Genomic DNA, 19474 nt, shown 5'->3' on the forward strand with positions numbered 1-19474 from the left:
TTAGCTGCTGGGTGCTGTTATAGAAAACAGTGCTGATGTCATGCTGAAAATCCTGATAAGGAATAGGAATAAAATGTTATTTGAATTTAAAGTTAGTTTGCGTTAACTTACATAAACTTTTATTATAATTTCTTTGCAAATATCACTTGCTGTTCTAGATGGTGGTGACAGACGTGTATAATCATCGGTTCCACAAAATCTTCCAAATGGATGAAGGTTTAAATCATATCATGCCAAAAGACGACATCTTTGTGTGAGTAAAGTGAGAAGAAGCCATGATGTGAAGAGTGCTACAAAACATTTTTTTGGTTTCAGTATATAAACCCTGATTACTCCTTTTTTTACCTTTTCCCTCTCAAGCATAACCCTTCCTGTAGACCTTTTACATGATCTAGCAGTAATGCAGCACTTCTAGCAGCAGATTGGCATGTCTGGTGTTCAGTGTTTTCCTAATGCAAAGGAAGTCATGACCCTGGGTAACAATGAAGTTTGTGTTTGCTCTGTGTTCTGCAGCTTGGAACTTTCTCCAAGCTTTTTTCTGAGATGGTGATCTGGATGTCTGACTTAGTTACTTTTTCACTGGCATTATTAGGCAAACTCAGACTTGCTGTTCTTATGCACCAGGTGGGCCAAAAGCCTTGGAGCTGTTACTAGCATAGTGTGAAGTTTAAGCTGTTGTACTCTGCTTTTCCAAAAACCGTCATAGTAGTTATAGCACTCAGCTAACCATGACTGGAGGTTCTTGGTAGACTCTTGACTGATGCTTACGCTTTTTGTGTCTTAACTATAGCTTTTGAGGAATTTCAGCAAAGCTGAGCGTTAGGTTGTGGTTGATGTTTTATATAAGTGTGGTGGATGGGATGATATGTCTCCAGTCACCTGTGAAATCTGGCGAGGAAGGCAAAAAGTCATGTTTCTCTGTTGGAGCTGGAAAATGAGAAACATTGCACGTGAAGTGCAAAACAGCCTTTGAGGCTGACACCTGAACCTAGGACTTAAGGTCAAATCCAGCCCTTCATCACAAGTCCAGTCCTCTTCATGTGAGAATAATCCAGTGCAAGGATGTTGCTTCCATAAAATTGTGTCAGTGTAAAGTCCTGCACTGATAGTGAAAGGTACACACTGTGCCAGAGCCTGAGTAGGGTGATGCAACATACTGCTTGGTGCTATTCTGTCATGCTGTCTGTTGTCACCTTGTTCCTGAGGTGTAGTATCTGAGTTTTTCAGCAAGTTCTTGTAATGTTGCTTTCTTCAGCTGCAGCTAAAGGTGTGGCATGTTAGGATGCCATGGAAAGACCTTTGGCTTCTGTGAAATCTGTTTTGTGAGGGTATTGTGAAGTGTTAGATTGTAAGTCTACCTCCAAAGCTAGTAAAATGTAAAAAAATCAAGAAGTGTGATATTACAATGGTAATTACAAAACTCCTCCACTTGCCTACAGGCATAAAATGTTGCATATCCCTCCACAGAAAACACCTATGTCTGAATCAGGTCTGCTCTGGGTTAGGGGGTGGGGAGCACTGGCTGAACAGCACTTCCATATGTATTTTCCTCTGCAGTCATCATTTCCTTTTATGTGCTGGCACAACCGTAAATGAGGTGATGCTGTGAGTAACAGTGTCACAGTGAACTGACCTGGGTTAAAAATAACCCTCCAAGCAAGAGAGGCAGTAGCATGAGGAAATTTTGGTAATAGTGTTTTTCCATGTACACCCTCTAAGATGTTTTCAGCACTGTGGGGCAAGAGCAAGCAACCAGGCACCAGGGCAAGAATTAGGAGAAATCTGCTCATAGGGACTCCCTTTAATAGGTGACGCTGCCAGAAAAAAGATAAAGTAATATTCTAACCTGCGGTTTAAAAAACAGCATTCTTTTATTGAAAGGGGGTCTTGTCTCAAGCACAACAGGGAAATGCTTGTTCATAAAGAGTATAACTCGCTATTTAAAGGCAAATGCATATTACTTTTATTGCTGACAATCTGCTTACTTTATCTGGTTATATCAAGTCTGCTCATAGGTGTACTAAGATTTAATTCAGTCATGCAAGAAATGGTAATAGTAGTGTGAAGGTTCTTAAGTTACATGTTCTATGTAAGGTCTCTTATCTGCTGAAGTGAGTGTGACAGGAGGGATTGACAGTATATCAGTTTTGTGTTAAGATCAGTACAAGGTGGGATTGGTCAGGGTGGGTCTTCATTTTGGTATTTCTGAACTGCAGGTTTGATTCTTTAGGGATTTTTACACTTTTGCTGTTATGTACTTACAGAGCCTGGGGTGAGCAGGCTATGAGACTGTAGTGGAGCTAAGAAACTTTGACAATTTTCACTGAAAGGACGTTGGTTGAGTTTGAGACTAGGTTCACTGGGCTCTTGCAAACTGATGACATTAGGGGTATGCTGAAGGGGTTTTTTTTGTTACTACATGCGTTATGTTTTCATAGTATCTTTCTTAAAATTATTATTTTGATTTTAACTTTTCTTTGCAGGAAATGTTTTTGGTTTTTATTTAGCCCATGGTCTGAGGAGTCCTTGGAGGTCTCTGTGAATTGAAGCTCTTAAGCTGAAACTGGCTTCTCTAAGTTTTTTCAGGCTTTCTAAATCTTGGTCTAAGATGGTTGAGTAACATTCTGCATTCATTCCTGCACCTTAGCTGGTTGATGTAACTGGAACTGGAAGATAACTTGGGTCACGATACAGGGCAGTGTTCCAATAACGGTTTCATTTTCTGGCATGGAGTCCAGTGTTGCTTTGCACATGGCTGTCCTGGTGGAAATGGCTCAAGAGTGGAGCTTCTCAAGTGCTCCTCAAGCTGTTAACGTTTCTGGGAGAAGTTATCAGCAGTCAGATCACGGCTTGCTGCTTTCCTGAAGGTGCTGTGTGAGGTGTATGGTGGTTGAATGTTCAGATTGATGCTGCTGGCAACTTCAGGAGTTTCTGATACCCAAACAATTTACGTTCTTAGATTGCAGCCAAATATCTTGCTGTTTATTAAAAAAAAAATATTTTTTTCTGAATTTTCCTGCTTTAAAGAACAAACTTGCTTCCACTTGAAACTAAAAATCCGTGACTGAAATAATGTCTAGTTGAGAAGCATTTTATTTTCCCAAGTAAACTACAAAGACTTGTGTCCACTAAAAAGCATTTTGTTCTTTTGGCTTTAATATAAGGCCAATTCTTTAGAGAAGTGTCAGGAAAAGACTTGTTTCTTATGACTTGAAGGGTGGCTCTATGTGCCTCTATAGGCCACAAAATGTTCAGTTTGGACAAGATCCTTTTGTGCTGGCTGGTGACACAGCTGGGGGGTTTATCACTAGTTACACAGAGTATCTCTTCTGTTCCTGAAAGACAACTGTCTTTATATTGATTAATGAAGGGGAACAGCTGCTTTTTATTCAAAAGCATAACTGTAATGTTTTACAGTGACCCATATTTTCACCCAAAATTCACAATTGAAATAAATAACCAAAGACTTAATAAATCATGCTAACTTGTCAAAAGTTTATTTGCACTTCATTTATACTGGATATTGCCACAAAATAAATGCTTAAGGAAACTTTCTAAAGCAGTAAGTTGGGCTGACAAAGTAATGCAATTGATTTATAAGCAAGGAACCCTTTGGGAGCTACTTCTGTACCATCTTTTGAAAGTATAAGTTTTCCTAAGATTTGTTTGAATCACTTTATTGCCTTGTGTAGTGAGACTTGACCCTATCAGCTTCTCTACTAGGAGAACAGAGGTTACTGAAAAGACAATGTTTTTAATAGCATTGCTTATGTTACAAATCCATTAGGAAAATGGCGTCGTTTCAGGATCCTGTGCTCACAGTGCAGCAAAGCTGAGTAGAGGGTATCAAACTGGAGAGGGATCTCTGGTAGTTGTACTTTTTGCAGGGTGTGTTCTTGGGTACTGAATGTTAACTAGATGTATTTAAAGTTGATAAGCAACCTGGGATATGAGTGGGGACCATTAGTTGATAGTTTGTATTTAAATGGGGAGTTTTCTAGAATCAAAACATCTCTTGTACTTAAATTAGCATGATATTCACTGTCTCATGTACTTGAACTCTTCCCTAATTCATGTTTTATTGATTCCATCCGTTTTATGTACTGACCGTCTGTTCTTTTTTTTCCAGTAATGTCTAGTGGCAAGACTTCCCTGTTGGCAGACTAATATGTAAATGTCACTACTTATTTTAAGTAATTGAAGTTGGACACAAAGTTTCTTTTACTGGATAGAAAATGAAGTGCAAAGACGTAAGCAGTTAAAAATAGAATTAAATTAGTCCAGTATATTCAGAAATAGGTTGCCTATATATACATTCCCCAAACTTAACTTAAAATTGCAGTCTTGTCAGTAGGTCCTATTGATTTTGAGGTGTTTTCCTGAGAGATTTTGCTGGCTAGTCTTGTCATTTGGGTTTGCTCACAGGTCTTTTTATGTGTTCCTTTTTGACAGCCACACTTGAGAGAATTTTAGGAGAAGCTGTGATAAACTGAAGCCAGCACCCTTCCATGCCACCTGCTAGTGTTTTAAATAATGGTGTAAAAATTTCTTCACCTGAAAAGTTCTCTTCCCTTCCTCTTGGAAGCAAAACAAGGTTGTGTTAGTAATGATCTGTAGTTGTTTGCTAGTCTGAAAATGCAAAGAATGAGTGTGTGGTGATGGAGGGAGCTACAAGGCCTCCAGGCTCTGGTTTTGTGAACAGCTGCTGTCAAATTGTTCCATTGTTCCTTGCTCTCTTTGTCCCAGTCTAAATAGGCCTTTACATGAAGTCCAGTAGATCTTCCAACTGTGATCAACTAGGTGACTGTCTTCTGTAACAGAAATTAGTTGCTTCAATGGTTCTGAAGTTTTAGGGTCTTGAAGTAGCTTAAACTGGCAGGTTTCGCTTCCTGTATGTTTATTGGCATCGCCTTAAGTTGTCTCAGGACTGAAAAATTTAAATGTAAGTGGTCAGTCTCTTGCAGTATTTCTCTTTTTGTTGAAAGCTATAGCCAGAGCTGGGCCTCCGTATGACAACAGTATCCTCTCCTCATTGGTTTGATAGATTTCTGATTTTGGAGTTTTGCACACTAGCCAGCCAATAACATGCGTCTCAATTCAAAATTCAAGGAAGAATCTAATTCTGTAGAAGATCTGTGCCCCGGCAGGGATGTGATTCGGGGAAAAAAAAAAAAAGTACTTTTGTATTGTTGTCTTGCTTTTGACACCAATGTCTGTTAAGTCTCAGCTTTTGATTTATGGCTTTGTATTGCTTGATTACTGAGCGGAATACTGCTTCAGTTATAAATGTCACTGAGCAGGAACTCACACAGCAGGTTGCAGTAGGAGTAGCATAGTTGAAATGTGCTCTATTGTTTTTCTTTTATTTGCTTGACAGAGGACATGATCTGCAGGCACAGGTATTGTAGTTACAGTGTACTACAGATAAATATTTGTGAAACATGCAACATGTGGGTTGTATAGAACATTGCACCTTTTTTTAGGTGATTTCAGTGGCTGGAAAAGCTGTATTTTTGGTCTGGTTTTCACCATAAGGATATGAGGGAAGACATGTTTAGCCTCCTATAATTTTTGCAAGGCGCCTTGGACCTCATGAGACATACATTGTGAATTGTTATGTCCCAAGTGGTGGGAGGTGCTGATTCTTGGGGAGGTGGGGTGAGAATCAGACTCCATTTGGAACATATATTGACTACAGAGTAATCTGGGGGGAAGAAGGGGATGTCTGCCCTGCCATGGCTAAGATATATTTTCCCTTCCAGCTGCTCAGTTTCTGGCTTATCAGTTCTCGTGGTATATTACCTAGCCTTTTGTGCTCTCTGATAGTAAAATTTCAGAAAGAAGAAATGTGAATGTTACTGGGCTTCTTAAGTGACTTCAACTCAGATGTATCCCAAAATGAACCCGACTCCTTTTACAGAGAAGGACAAAACTATACATTTTCTTCTCTAGGTCATGTGAAGGCAAGGAGAATTTGGGGCTAGAATTCTCCAAGCCTGTACTTTCATGAGGCTTTGGATTCACCCGTTTTTCATTATGACAGGCTTGGAAATTTAGTGTGGTCCTAATAAAAGATGTGTTAATATTTAGCATCAGGTAAGAGGCATGATGCTTGTAGCAGCAAAGGTGTTTGATATAAAACTTGAAGCAAGATCACTGGCACTATGTGTAGGGGCAGGGCAGCCAAAGAACAGTGGGACTAGCCCGCTTCTCACAGCGTTGTAAATGTTCCTCTCAAGGCATGTTGTTCCCAGGAAAGGACAGGTAGATCTGTGGCAAATGGTCAGGAAGTCACTTCCATAAAGGTGGTCTGCAAATCAATTTGATGCCATTAGCTCAGTGTTTGTGCTGAATGCTCTCATTCTCCAGGCTAATCAGAGAACAGCATTCAGCACATAACCGAAACGCTTACTGTTTCTTTCTCTTAGGTTCTGGGAAGCCCAGCCCCACTAGGACCTCCGGCTCCCGCTCCAATGTAACACCCTCCCATTCACCATGCTGGTGATGTCACATCACCCAGGGATCCTGCTGGAGCTCGGAGCCGGCCTACAAGGGGTCAGGTAAGCACCACTCAAGAATGAACTCCACAGCCCCTCTTCAGGGGTATCACTCCCTGTATTTCTTCTTAGTTCTGAAGGCCTAAGAAGAAAAATGTTTGGATGGGTAAACTAGATACCCTTGTTCTCTTAGCCTGGCTAATGGGGCATATAATATGTATTGCTTGTGTTGATAAAGTTTCACAAATTGATTTGCAGGTCACCTTTAACCTAGAAAAGAGTGCGTAGTTGAACAAGACATTTAGTTTGCCATATATACCATGCTTTCTGCCTTCTCTTACAACATGCTGTATATTCTTTAGATGAGTTCGTGGTCTTGAGAAACCATGACTGGCTGCAGAAATGTCAGGTTGGTTAATGTGACTGAGGCTACAACAATTACTGGACTTAATTAAGTCAGCAAACCAGCTAGTCCAGTAGTTTTGTATGGAATGTTTTAGAGGGGTGAAAGCTTGTTGCAGACTGCTATAGGAAGTTTGTTCTCGCTTGCTGAAATTGGTGTTTTCTTGTTTGAAATAAGGGGTTTGTGTCCTTTCCAAAATGAGCTTGTATTTTATAAGATTTTTAAAAACCTTGCTGGTTGAATTCCCTCATCCTTTTTTACCTTGCTTCTGTGTAAGACTGGCAAAATCCTATGACTGAATTTTATGGGGCAAACAACCCGTTATCTGAAGAAGTTACATTTGCAGTTTCTTACCTCCTAGTTTACTAGTTGTATGTGTTCTGGCGTCGTAAAAGAAAGAGATTAGTAATATTTCCATTACCTAGAAAAGATGAGAAATACATGCAGCATTTTCACCTGTTTTTTTTCTTCAAGTCCTCTGTTCATTCTTGTTGTCAGCTTCTGAACCTATTGTAACTTCACAGCAGCATCTCTGCGTTGGTGTGCAGTGGTAATCCTGTTCAGATGGATCTGTGTGTCAGCTTCTACAGTGGCATTTTCTGCACTTCTCTGTTCTCTTGCAAAACGTACTACTTTTTTAGTTGCTGCTACAGACTGACTTGTCCACATAGTGTTTTCCAAGTGGAGAAATTTATCATAAACAGCAGCACTTGGGGGGTATGTTTCAGTAGTATGCAACATACATAATAGCCTGGTGTTCAGCTCAGAGCATTTTTTGCTTTCAGTGCCTGTAATTTTCGTGTAGCTCTGCCTTGTCTTTCTGTAGCTTTCGTGCTCCTGTGCACTTGCTTAACTTTAGTTTGTAAGGGAATGGAAGTTACGTACTTCACTGCTCACTGCCTCCTTTCTTTATTATAACCACAGATCTTCAGGCCTTCATAATCTTCAGTAAGCCTGGTCAAGTCTTGCCCTATTGCTTAGCAGTTTTCAGAGTCTTTTCAGAGTTGTCATGAATGATAAAGACAAGGAGTCAGTATCCAGCTGTGTGGTGGCAGCTGAGCCAATGACTGACATCAAAAACCATGTTATGTAGTCTGACGTAGCATCATTTTTATGTTCTATTATTTCCATTAAGTTATAAGATACAGAATTACAGTGCGTTATCCATTTTGAACCCGTTATCTATTAATTCCCATTATTAGATCTGTATCCCTCCTTAAACTATAGATAAAGTATCTTAGGTTTATTTTTTTTTTTTTTAGAGATGACTGTTGCTCAAGAGATTCAGAAAATGACAGATCCTGATTCTGATACGTCTGCCTCTTAGTACTAGTATGTAAAAGCTGTTCTGAGGTGGAGTGGGTAGAAGGGCACTTGAGTGACCAAATTTGTTACATATTAGTGAGAAGTGTGAGATGCTCTTTTGCAGAGTGTTTTGGAGAGTGTGTAGTATGCTGGCTGCTTGTGACGGGTTACACCTGCCTATGGGTAATACTCAGCTTTTCCTTTCTGTCCCATCTGTTCCATCACAAGGACAGGGCTTCATCTAGGTGCACGAGGGTGGAGTATAGATGAGGGCTGTATTGATTACTGCTTGGGGATTGCAGTGTAGGGTGTGTGAGAGGCAGTCACAAGAATGTCAGGGAACATGTGCTTGCTGTGTACTGATCTGTTTTATAGCAGTGTCATTAGGACCTGGGGTTCACTGTAGGTGATATTGTGGCACCCAAGTACAGTCATTTGTTGTTTAAATAGTGCTAGGTAAAATAATTCATGTCTTTGTGGTGCTTTTTCTCAGGAAACTATTAAATGTGGGCTGTATCCATTGCTAGTGTCCAGTTGAACAGCACTAACAGCCTAGAAGACATCAACAGCCATTTATGATGGACTGTCTTATGCTGACTGATCTCTGTTCTTTGTGGGTTGTGACTCTCTGGAAGGTTATTTTTCTTCATGTACTCTACTGACTCAGTACAAGCTCCAAGCTGGGATTCCTTTGTGTTTAAGTAGGATGGAGTGGAACTACAACTCCGAAATTTGTTCTTCTACCTCCTCTAGAAGGGCATTTTGAACAAGGGAATTAAAATGTTTCCTGGCTCTTGAGAGAAGGGAAATGGCTTCTTTAATGTAAGAGAGCTGTTATGAGTTGGTACGTTCAGATACGTGATTGTGGTCTTGATCATTGTGCATAGTGACGTCTTTCATGAAATCTTCCTTTTTCTTTCAGTTTCTAAGATAAGTCTGACTTACCAAATTAAAGGTGACTTGGTGACTTACCAAATTAAAGAAGAGTGTGACTTGGCATTCCTGAAAATGAATCTTTTGTAATGAATAGCCCCAAAGTGAACATTGTGATAGTATTGGACCACGTGGCTTCTTTTGATCCTGACATCATTTGCTGTTTTGCCCAGTAGCACAGGCTGTCTCAGTCTCCTCACTGTTCTCCAGAGCTGTTTGTTTTCTTCCAGAATGTTGGTTTGTTTTATGTGTGTGTGTTTACTGTCCTTGCATTTTTCTGTGAAGCAGAAGTTTCTAAACTTAGTTTTCTGAAGGGTTGGTTGCTCAGTGATACGAGCTCAGGCCATCAACTGTACGAGAGGCTGGGAGAATGCAAGACCCAGGGTGTCAAGAGGGTTTCTTTCTCCGGAGGGAGCAAACATTGTCTGAGGGATTTCAAAGTGCATTTAGTATTCTTCACTCATGGTGGGATCTGGTTGAAGCAACATGTGGTTGTCAGGGTAATGTCTTGAAGTGAGTAGCAGCAGAGGTGTGAATAAGGGATAAAGACAGAGGGAAGGTGGCAGTTGAGTTGGTAGCAGCTTTGCGTCCTGTGCCATTCTGAGCTGTGGAAAATGTTCAGGAAACGTCTCTGTACCATGAAGACAGAGTACTACCCTTTTTGTCCTTCTCAGGATGACCTAGCGGAGAGACTTGTTAGATGGAGTTCATATTGATTCTCCCTGCTGTGCTTCTTGGCAGTGAAAATAACCTGAGGAAATACCTGTCTTTCAAACAGGTATGAAGTTTGCAAGCCAAGTGAGGACAGCTCAGAGTATGTTACTCTCTCTGTTTACTTCCGAGAGAAGACAATGAGGCAATCCAGCAGTACTTCAGGGACTGTGCTCTTTGGTCAGCCACTATTAATATCTGTGCCGAAACATAAGCTCACTGTGGATCACCTGTACGGTGTGGTTTTGGAGCAGATCAGGTAAGTCATGTCTCTACCTTTTGAATACTATTCAGAGTTCTAGTGGTTGCTTGTTCAGCTACACTGTAACAGGATTACTGCATCCTTGGTAATGGGAAGAATTTCCCTTGATTTATGTTGCATATAAACCAGGATTTGCATGGTATTAGTGTCAGGAGGCGCCAGGGATGTTTCAGTGTCCTGTTTCTGGGGCTCTGTAATAGCAGACTGGAAGATAGTGGTGTTGACAGTCACAAGGGAATCTGTCTGCTTAGCATTGCAAGCGAAAGCTTGAACCACGTTTTCAGAGTTCTCAGATGGACCACCATAACTTATTTTTGCCTTTTCCATCTACTGCCAGTAAAATTTGGAGCAAGCAGTTGAGAACAGTGACTTACTGGATTGTTCTTGTTGGACTCATTCTGAGAGCTCTTGATCTGTAAATAGTGCTGTATGGGTTGGGTTGATTTGCTGAGGGGGATTGGGCAGCAGATGATAGAGAAGGGGTGCTGTTGTTCTGATGAACAGCTGTGGTACGATTGTGATAGACATATTCCCTCTTTGTTTAGCCGCTATGTGAAACTCCCTTTGGCAGAAGAATATTCTACCCCCTGCACAGACAAAGGAACCTGCAGTGGCTCAAATGGTGTGGTTGAAGGTAAAGTCCTTGCAATATTGGCTGGAAGCTTTTCAGCACTTGCAACTTTTTATGAGCATTTGGGTTGTACTGTGTGTATTTGACTTGAGTTCTAGCAGATTGTTCTTTCACAATGATTAAACCACACTATTGTATAGGATGACTGCATGATATGGTGAGAATTCTTGTAGACCATTTTCCTTCTAAGTGAGATCAGATGTGCATAAGCAGCAGCAAGAGAGCAAGGTGTGGTGTACATTCATCTTAACCAACATGAGGGAAGTCCTTGCTTTCCTATTTAGGTGTTCAGGTGCCTCCCTCCAGAAGCAACTCCTTTCCTAATAATGCCCTTTGGCTTGATGAAAATTAGCCTGTTAAGTCAAAGACAAATTCTGGAGAGAGTGGAAGTGGTGTTTTGTGTTCATGGCCCGAGAAACACAAGGTCTCGTTCCTAGGTTAGATGCTGAAAAGAAGGCTTTTAATGCTGATTGCAAATGCATGTTTCATTTTCCTTTTTGAAATGATTCACTTGTGCTACTGTGAGGAACAACTGGAACAAGTTAAATGGAAATTTTAAACAGGGAAAAAGAATCTGCCCATTTTTCCTCAAAAATGGAAATAACTTTCCTGGAGATTTACACATTCCCTTCTGTAAAGACACCTGACTGCAACCTTGCTGATTCTCTCTTGGGATGTTTTATTAGGGTGTGCTCTCAGAAGGTGTGATTGTTAACCTAATGTGAACTGAGCATTGTCCATCATGTCTGATACTAGGATGTAAAGTCCAACACATTACCTGACATCTGCTAAAGGAAAAAAAACAACTTCAAATGTGGTTGGCAAGCACTGATTTTTTTTGTTTGTTTTTTAATTTCTTTCTGAGTAATCAGCCTGTGTTGTAACAGGCTTATGTGAACAGCTGTTCATGTGAGGTGTCAGTCTAAACTTTCACTGAAGCTCTTGAATGCTGTGCTTGTTCTAAATTTTGACAGGTGACATTGAAGAGATGGAGCATCAGGATGGCGGAGAGGAAGGCAAGGACAAGCTGGCAGAAGCTGATCCCTGCCACTCTGAGGGTTGTATGCAGGTCGAGTCAGCAAGAGACCTGCAGCCTTGCAAGAAGCAGCATTTTACTTTTAGCCTTGTGAATTCCTCTGGGACCTCTGAGATAAACTCTATCGTAGAAGGGAAAATCTTAAAACTGAATGGTAATTACTGTCTTGCTATATTTTTTATTTTTTCCCTTCTCTTTGTTCCTTTGCAATAAATGTTTTGGTGTTTTGTTTTTGTGTTTCTTGTAGCTTTTTCTGCACTTGCTATTGACTGGGATTCTGATACACGGAGGCTACTTTTTGATGAACAGGAGGCACAGGTTGTAGTATGCGCTCTTCATGAGCAATCTGTATGTGAATGTGCATGGTACTTGAAAGATGACAATAAATGATGACATGTAGGTGTAGCTCCCTTAATAAAAATTGGAGTCACCAGCATGAGAGATGTTTGCTTTAAGTCTTTCAGTGGCAAGATACATAGTTCTGTAACTGCTCATCTGTTTCCAGTGTGTTCTGAAAAGTAGATGTTTTAATTTCAAAGTGAAATAGTCTAGTTCATAGTACACTCAATGAACCAAACCAACCAAACCCCCAAAACTCTAAAGAAACCTGAAGCTGCGTTCACAAAGCCTAACAGAAAGCTCAGTGTTCTTTCTGCCAGAGTTCTGTTGATTGTGTTTTGTAACAATAATTTCTTGCTACTCTTTGGCCAAAGAAACCCCCAACAAACCCCTGAACCAACCCCCAAATCCACCAACTTTGAAGTAAGGAAACACTATCATTCTTATGGACTGTTTGTAGCACAAGAATGAGTGTTTGGCAGCTCAAGATGGTTGGGGGAGAAAGGGGGCGGACAGACAGAAATTAGGCAGCACGGTGAAGTATGTTCCTTTCTGTGATGTCAAGGATTAAAGACTACGTGGAACTGAATAAAGCATTCATCTCTTTCACTAGGCATTTGAAAAACATGGAAGTATGTTACAGCCACAGAAGAAGAAAGCTGTGGTAGCCCTCAGAGACTGCATAGAGCTCTTCACTACTATGGAAACACTTGGTGAACATGACCCATGGTAAGAGCTTCTGTCTGCCTGCCAGGTTTATTATAAAATGCTACCTTATTTGCCATGGGAATCTGATAATTTCCCAGGTCTGTCCTTTTGTATTCACCTGTGAGAAGTCTGTCCGTTCTGTTGAGTCACTAACTTGATAGGCTGCAGATATGGATTAGTGTAAAGGCTGCAGATACGGGTTAGTGAAAAGCATTTGCTTTCTGCCTTTACTGTAAAGAAAACCAAAAAAACAAGTCTAGCAGTGGGCATGTAGCTTCCAAAGATCAAGCAGTTTTTAATTCCCCAGCATATGTCTTCCAGACTGTGTCAGAGGAAGCAGTCAGGATAATAAAGGGTCAAAGCATGTGGCTACCTTAAGGCTTAATACCGCATTATTTATTCCTAGCTTGAACCAGTCCTGATCTGCAGTTCCCAAGTGACCAAAGTGTGATTACTGTGTGTGCAGGAGATCTTTGGATGTTGCTTGCTAGCTGTGTAAGAAAATAACTTGCAGTAGGTGTTAGTTTATTATTAATTTCCAATTGCATGCTATAGGTGTATTTGCAACTGTTACCTGTTTGAGCTGGGTCAGGAGATAACAATTAGCAGTGGGACTTCTAAGCTATACTTTAATTTGCAAAAGACTACTGTGCTGTTGAGGCATTTCTTAATGGGAAGCCAGAAGCTTTTCATTTCCTTGTTTGTTACTCCTTCCACAGGTACTGCCCTAACTGTAAGAAACATCAACAGGCCACAAAGAAGTTTGATTTGTGGTCTTTGCCCAGGATTTTGGTAGTGCATTTAAAACGTTTCTCATACAGCAGATACTGGAGAGATAAACTTGACACTGTTGTGGAATTCCCTATCAGGTAGGATTCTTCCTTCAAGCTAGGAAGAGCCTGGTCAAGAGAAATCTCCCAGTGTTACTGGTGGGGCAGGCTTGTTATTAAAGCTGTAACTGGAACAGGTCTGTGTTCTGGGTTTCAACTGCAGTACAGCAGGCATGAGTTGAGTTGGTTGTTTTTTTGCTTTTTGTTAACCTAATCAGTTATGCACATCTCAAAGGACAGTACTTGCTAGCAGGTGCTGTTTCATCTGAAATTAGGTTAAAACCATGTGATTCTGCTGAACCAAAATAACTTTTAGAGAGCAGATTTGTTGGGCAGAGCTGCACTTGTACTGAGGATTGCACAAATACAAGATGAAAGCCTTCCTCATTCCTCTGCTGCTGCTTGACAGCATCCTGCTGCAGGATGAAGTGTATTCCTTACTACTCCTGCCTCACTTTACATGCTGACACAGAGACACTCTGAACTGTATTTTATTCAGCACCTCCCTCTGAATCTTTAAGCAGCACTTGATGCGTTTATCAGGACCTGCCCTGTGTGGGAGGGCTAATGCACTTTGTCTTTACACTAATAATATCTGGCTGTAGACCAGCAGAGTGCAGCCCTTATCTACCCATGCGGCTTGGCTTGTAGAGCTTCACAGGTGTCATGCATCACTTTTTAGAAGGCACTGGTTACTGGTGTATTGATACTTTTGGGCTTTGTTTCAGGGGTTTAAACATGTCCGAGTTTGTCTGTGACCCAAGAGCAGGCTCGTATGTCTACGACCTCATTGCAGTTTCCAATCACTATGGAGCCATGGGAGTGGGCCACTGTGAGTAACTGCTTCTGTGTTCTTTGCACACAGGAAATGCAGGCAAGAGGGGTCATGGGAGAGCTCTGTGCATTGGAGACCTGCAGGAGCCCTCACCGATGGTGTCTTAGGCAAAACTTACCTGTGTTCTGTATTTGGAGGTTGTGTCCTTCCCACTAGGATTTGCAGAGCAGCTAGCCAGTTTGTGTAGTCTGCAGCTGTACAAGACCTGACTGTGATGCCTGTGGGACCTTGGTTATAGTAATCATTAGAGTGTGTGGTGGTGTTCCCTGGTATATGAGTGGAGTCAAGATTTTTTCAATGCCAAATGTGAAATAGTGGAAGGGAGCTTGATTGGTGAGTGCTGGGGAGAGTCTTCAGTGCAACCTGTCAGTTTAGCTCCAAGACTTAGCCTCTTGCTCTTAAACATGCTAGAGGGCGGCTGCTTGTCCAGTGTGGGTGCAGTGTCACAGAGCAGAGGTTGCCTGCAGCCAAGCAGGAGCTTGCCAGGTTCCTCAGTAGTGGAGAGACAAGGTCTGGTGAGCAGGAATTGTGCATAGGCCAGGAAGACAGAGCAGAGGGTATGCTTGTCATGAAGTAGTTTACTATGAGAGGATGATGAACCCTATTCATTTGGCAGTTAATGTGCTCAACTTAAGGGTATGCCACTGTAGAATAGCCATTAGCTGAAGAGGGATGTGGTTTGAAATTGGAAATCAGTCACTGAAGTCTTTGTTGGAAGACACTTTGTAGGACTTTAATCCAGCTTCCTTCTTGAATCAGGAATCTTACAAGCACTAGATCAGATCCATCATCAATGGAAAACTCTTTCATCTGAAAAATGTGAAAATGCAGTCTTAAACTGCTTGGGAAAGCTCTGGCTCAAAGAGGATGAACAAAACACTGTAGTTTCTTTGCCCTGTATGTCAGCTATCAGGGATCAGTCTGGCATGTGGAACATGATTCTAGATTTGACAGACCGGCTAACATTTTCTAAAAGATGTGTATGTTGATGAGCTAGGTTTGAGGTAGTTAATGTCAAGGCTGGCTCCTGACCTCCCATGCACACAGTTTGAGTCTTGAGCAGCGCAGCTGGCGCGGTATTATCTGCCAGTCCTCACCGGAGCACTGAGGTGCAGTTTCTTCTCCTGACAGACACTGCCTATGCAAAGAACAAAGTGAATGACAAATGGTACTATTTTGATGACAGCAGTGTATCGATGGCTTCAGAAGACCAAATAGTGGTGAGTATTTGGCCTGAGGCCAGTCTTGTGTTTGTGCTCAAAGTGTAATTTCCTGCTTTGGGCATTATGTTTCCAGCCAGGCTGTGTGGATTGTTTCAGGTGGTTTTCTTCTTTGTTTGGTAGACAAAAGCTGCGTATGTGCTGTTTTATCAGCGCCGAAGCAGTGAGGAACATACTGCCCCATCTCCTCCCCAAGAAGAGTATGACGGCATGGATACCAACTAAGTGTCACCTCCAGCACTCAGCCACCACATTAGCGGTTGCTCTTCTAAAGCCATGCCTGAGGCACCTGAAATTTTTTCTTCCTTCTTGTAGGAGTCAAACAGAAAATCTAGCACTGAGAGATTGTGTGCTGGGGGTTGCAGGGTAGCACTGGAGAGCAGGTGCTGACACTTGGGTATTTAGAGGCCAAAAATAATATATATTGGAGCTTCAATAAAGTTATTTTTAAAATCTGGTTGAGCTGTGTGGCTAGAGGCAGGGGCCAGGGCTGAGCTGGGGTTATAGCTGAGGGTTGCAGCTGAGACTGGGAGAGCACAGCCTGAGCTGGAGGCCAGCTCAGAGCTGAGCCTCGTGGAGGCATGGGGAGCAGTACAGGGGATATGATTCTGTGAATCGGTGTGGGGGTTTCCTGCTGGCTCTCGTGTTGGTGCTGGGCCATGCTGGTGTCAGGGCAGTTTGCTGCACCCTGCCTGGAAGCTCAATTCAAATCTCTGTACATCTGGCCTGTCAGTTGTGGTCTCTGCCGTTGTACCTTGGTCACTTTGCGAAGCAGCAAATGTTTCTTTCTTGTGACCTTTCACTGATACATCTAAGGCTTTTCTAGGCAGTTTTGACTGCCTCTTTTGTGTGAACACTGAATCCTGTAATGTAGCAAACTTTGCTGGAAGCAGATAGTACCTGCCTATAGTATGGTATGTGTGCAGGCTGATCTGCACAGTGACACAGGACACAGCTGCTCTGCCTCCCATTCTTCTGCAGAGAAAATGTCATCTTTCTGCGGTTGGGCAACTTCTGTTCATCCATCTCCTACACCCCTTGCTTCCAGGCTGCTCTGTAAGCACTTTCTGCCTCTACCACTTCTGCTGCGATTTGTGCAGTGGCAGTGTTCTTACCCTCCTTTGCTCATTTATGTGACTTTTTGGAGCTTTTTCTCCAGCAAAGCTCTGCAGTGTGTCCCCAGAGCTGTCACCTGTGAGGATGACAGCCCAGTGCAATGAATTGTTTGAGTTTTCAGCCTTTTCTCTTGTGAATTTTGGATCTTTTTTGACTGCTCATTCAGCCTTTCTTCACTTGAGCACTGCCCTTTAGATCCTGTACCCCATCATCTTCTGTGAGGCTGCAGCTGTGATGGTTCTGTCTGAGGTCTCCCTTTGCTTCAGCTGTTCAGTAGTTCCACTCCAGCCTTTCGGTACAACTGCCAAATGTTCTTCCCTCTGTCCTCCTTTACCATCTGTGTTACTTGTAGGACACAAGTCCAGCTTTCCTCTTGAATGAGGATCTCTGGTGAGCACTAGATCAGGTCAGTCCTCAGTGAAGAACTGGTCTTCAATGTGAGAAATGGGAAGAATTTAGAGCTTTAGTCTGTGTTTTTCAGGAAAAGATCTTGCTCAAGGTGGTGAACCAAACAGGAGGGTGTTTCCTTTTGGAGCCAAGTGTGTTGACAGAATAAAAGGCCAAGACAGGCTACTGCCCTGCTTTTTCCCCAAAAATGCATGCTTAGTGCCACTCAGTCATCTGCGCACAGTCCCTGTGGCTGCTTTGCTGACAGTGATATTCTCTTCTGATGGTCAGTGGAACAGCAGTCATCCATTTTAACTCCCAGTATTTCAGCTCAGCTCCCTTTTCTGCAGCTCTTGGTGACAAGCCTCATAGGAAGTTGCTCTGTGCTTGTGCCTGCACCTCTGCTGTGCTGCAGCTGAGCAAAGCCCAGTCAGCTACTGCTGTGTTCCGCTCTAAGTGATGGGAAGGTTGGGGGGCACTGAGCAGCCCCTGGCTGGGGCACTGAAAGGTGAGAGGAGGGTTGTCTTTAGCTGGCACACTAGTGTTGTGATCCTCTTCTGTGGAATTTTGCTTTTAAAGCATTGAAATTTAAATTTTGAGGTCATAATTGCTTCATTGCTTCTGCTGTTCAGGTTTGGGGGTGGTTTGGGATTTTTACAGCTCTTCATATTGTATTTCTGTGATTGTTTTTGCTTTTTAACATGTTACTGAGGGGAGCTTCCAAAAAGCAATTTTTAAGCTGTAGCACTGCACTGAATTACTCTTTATCAGCATGGTTTTGTTCATTTTAACCCTGAAAGAAAATTACATGGGCATTCCAAAATGTGGAGGAGACGAAAGGGAGGGGAGTAAAAGACCTTTTTAAAAGAAAATCTAGTCTGAAATAGCTGTTGTTCTCATCCTCATCTCCCCACCTGTGCTGACACCAACAAACCCATCAGTGGGTATAAATCCTTGATGCCCAGAAGCTGAACAGACTGTTGTACTGCAGAAAAAGTGACCTAGCTCTTACTTTCTCTGCCCCTGAGCTGGTGGGCTTTGGCTGGTGTGTGTGTGCTGTAATACCAGACCTGTTTTTTAGACTAGCACTTTGTAAGTGGCTGGCTCTATTGTACAAAGAGGAAAATTAAAGAGTGGTTTGCACTGAAACTGGGTTGTGTTGTATTTTCAGCTTCCATTGTATGATCTGAGACGGTTGGAAGGTGCCTGGTGCTGCAGGAGCTCTTCTGGCTGGGGGAGGGCAAGTCCTGTGAAACTAACCCCTCCTGCTCTGCCAGGAGGGATTTGAGAGAAAGGCAGCTGTTGCCTGCCCTGCTCTGTATACCTTAAAGTTCATGTTCACTTCAGGATTGGCCTTCCTCACCTGTGGTGCTGTGTTACTTGGTAACTGGTGCTGTAGCAAAGCCTCCCCTTGCCTTTCTGTAGCACTGTGCAGCCTTGGCTGCAGCTTCCATGTTATTCCTCTACCTCTGCACATCTTAGGGGAAGCCATGCCTTCCTTCTGTCCATTTTCTCCAGGGGTACCAGGAGATACTGTCCTGGAACCAATAAATTGAGGCTAATGCAATGTATTGTTCAAACTCAATTAAAGCTCCACCAACATAGGCGCCTAATTATAGTTGGAGCCTCAGAGTTGGAAGAGCTGTAATGTAGAACAGCAGATGGTAAGCATTTCTATGGAATGCTGACCTCCCCAGAATGGCATGAAACCCATCATGGGACAAAGGGGAAGGAAAGTGGCATCTCTCAGACTGAAGGCGTTGGGGTGTTGTGTGTCAGTGCAGAACAGCTTATGCAATACTGCTGAGGGAATGAAGTGAAATGAAATTCCCATTGCAAAAGGGAGAGAGAAATAACCTGAAACACAAGCTGTATTGTCAGAGAAACAATTATGAACGTTCAGAAGAGAGGTCTTTGAGGCAGAAAAGAAGATCTCTGAGCTATGGCTCCTGTTCAGAGGGGAGATGAATTTGGTAAGAACAGAAAACAGTCTGTGTCTCAGTCCTGGGTCAGCTCTTGCTTTGAAGAGGGTGTGCAGTTTTACCCCCCAATAAAGGGCTCAGAATATAGAGGTTGGGGAAAATAACAGCCAAAGTGTATGAAAGAGCTTCTGTTAAAGAATTTCCCTAGGTTAGGACTTTTGCCTGGGGCAGAGATTTGAAGAGCTCCTGCAGAAGGACAAGCCAGGAGCAGTTGCTTTCTGTTATCTACAGTCCCAAGAAGATGCAGGAGGCTTAAACTGAGGTGTTTATTTTCCCCAC

The 19474-nt window shown here is 42.4% G+C and overlaps 1 protein-coding gene across 3 annotated transcripts in view; it reads left to right on the forward strand.

Annotated features, from left to right (window-relative positions):
• The window catches only part of USP4 (ubiquitin specific peptidase 4), a 37724-nt gene extending 19362 nt beyond the window's left edge, over positions 1 to 18362 (forward strand). For 2 of the 3 annotated variants that reach the window (XM_065686887.1, XM_065686888.1), the window contains 10 exons: positions 159 to 253; positions 9917 to 10108; positions 10657 to 10745; positions 11717 to 11932; positions 12026 to 12096; positions 12731 to 12846; positions 13545 to 13694; positions 14384 to 14487; positions 15622 to 15710; positions 15834 to 18362. In XM_065686887.1, the coding sequence (XP_065542959.1) occupies positions 159 to 253; positions 9917 to 10108; positions 10657 to 10745; positions 11717 to 11932; positions 12026 to 12096; positions 12731 to 12846; positions 13545 to 13694; positions 14384 to 14487; positions 15622 to 15710; positions 15834 to 15935 (1224 nt within the window). In that variant the 3' untranslated portion in view covers positions 15936 to 18362. Of the gene's footprint in view, positions 1 to 158; positions 254 to 6428; positions 6544 to 9916; positions 10109 to 10656; positions 10746 to 11716; positions 11933 to 12025; positions 12097 to 12730; positions 12847 to 13544; positions 13695 to 14383; positions 14488 to 15621; positions 15711 to 15833 lie in introns of those variants that run through there. The other variant, XM_065686889.1, reaches the window with a different exon arrangement.
• Positions 18363 to 19474: the final 1112 nt, after the last annotated feature.

This window comes from Lathamus discolor, chromosome 7 (genome assembly GCF_037157495.1).
Source record: "Lathamus discolor isolate bLatDis1 chromosome 7, bLatDis1.hap1, whole genome shotgun sequence".
In the NCBI taxonomy this organism is placed as follows: domain Eukaryota; kingdom Metazoa; phylum Chordata; class Aves; order Psittaciformes; family Psittacidae; genus Lathamus; species Lathamus discolor.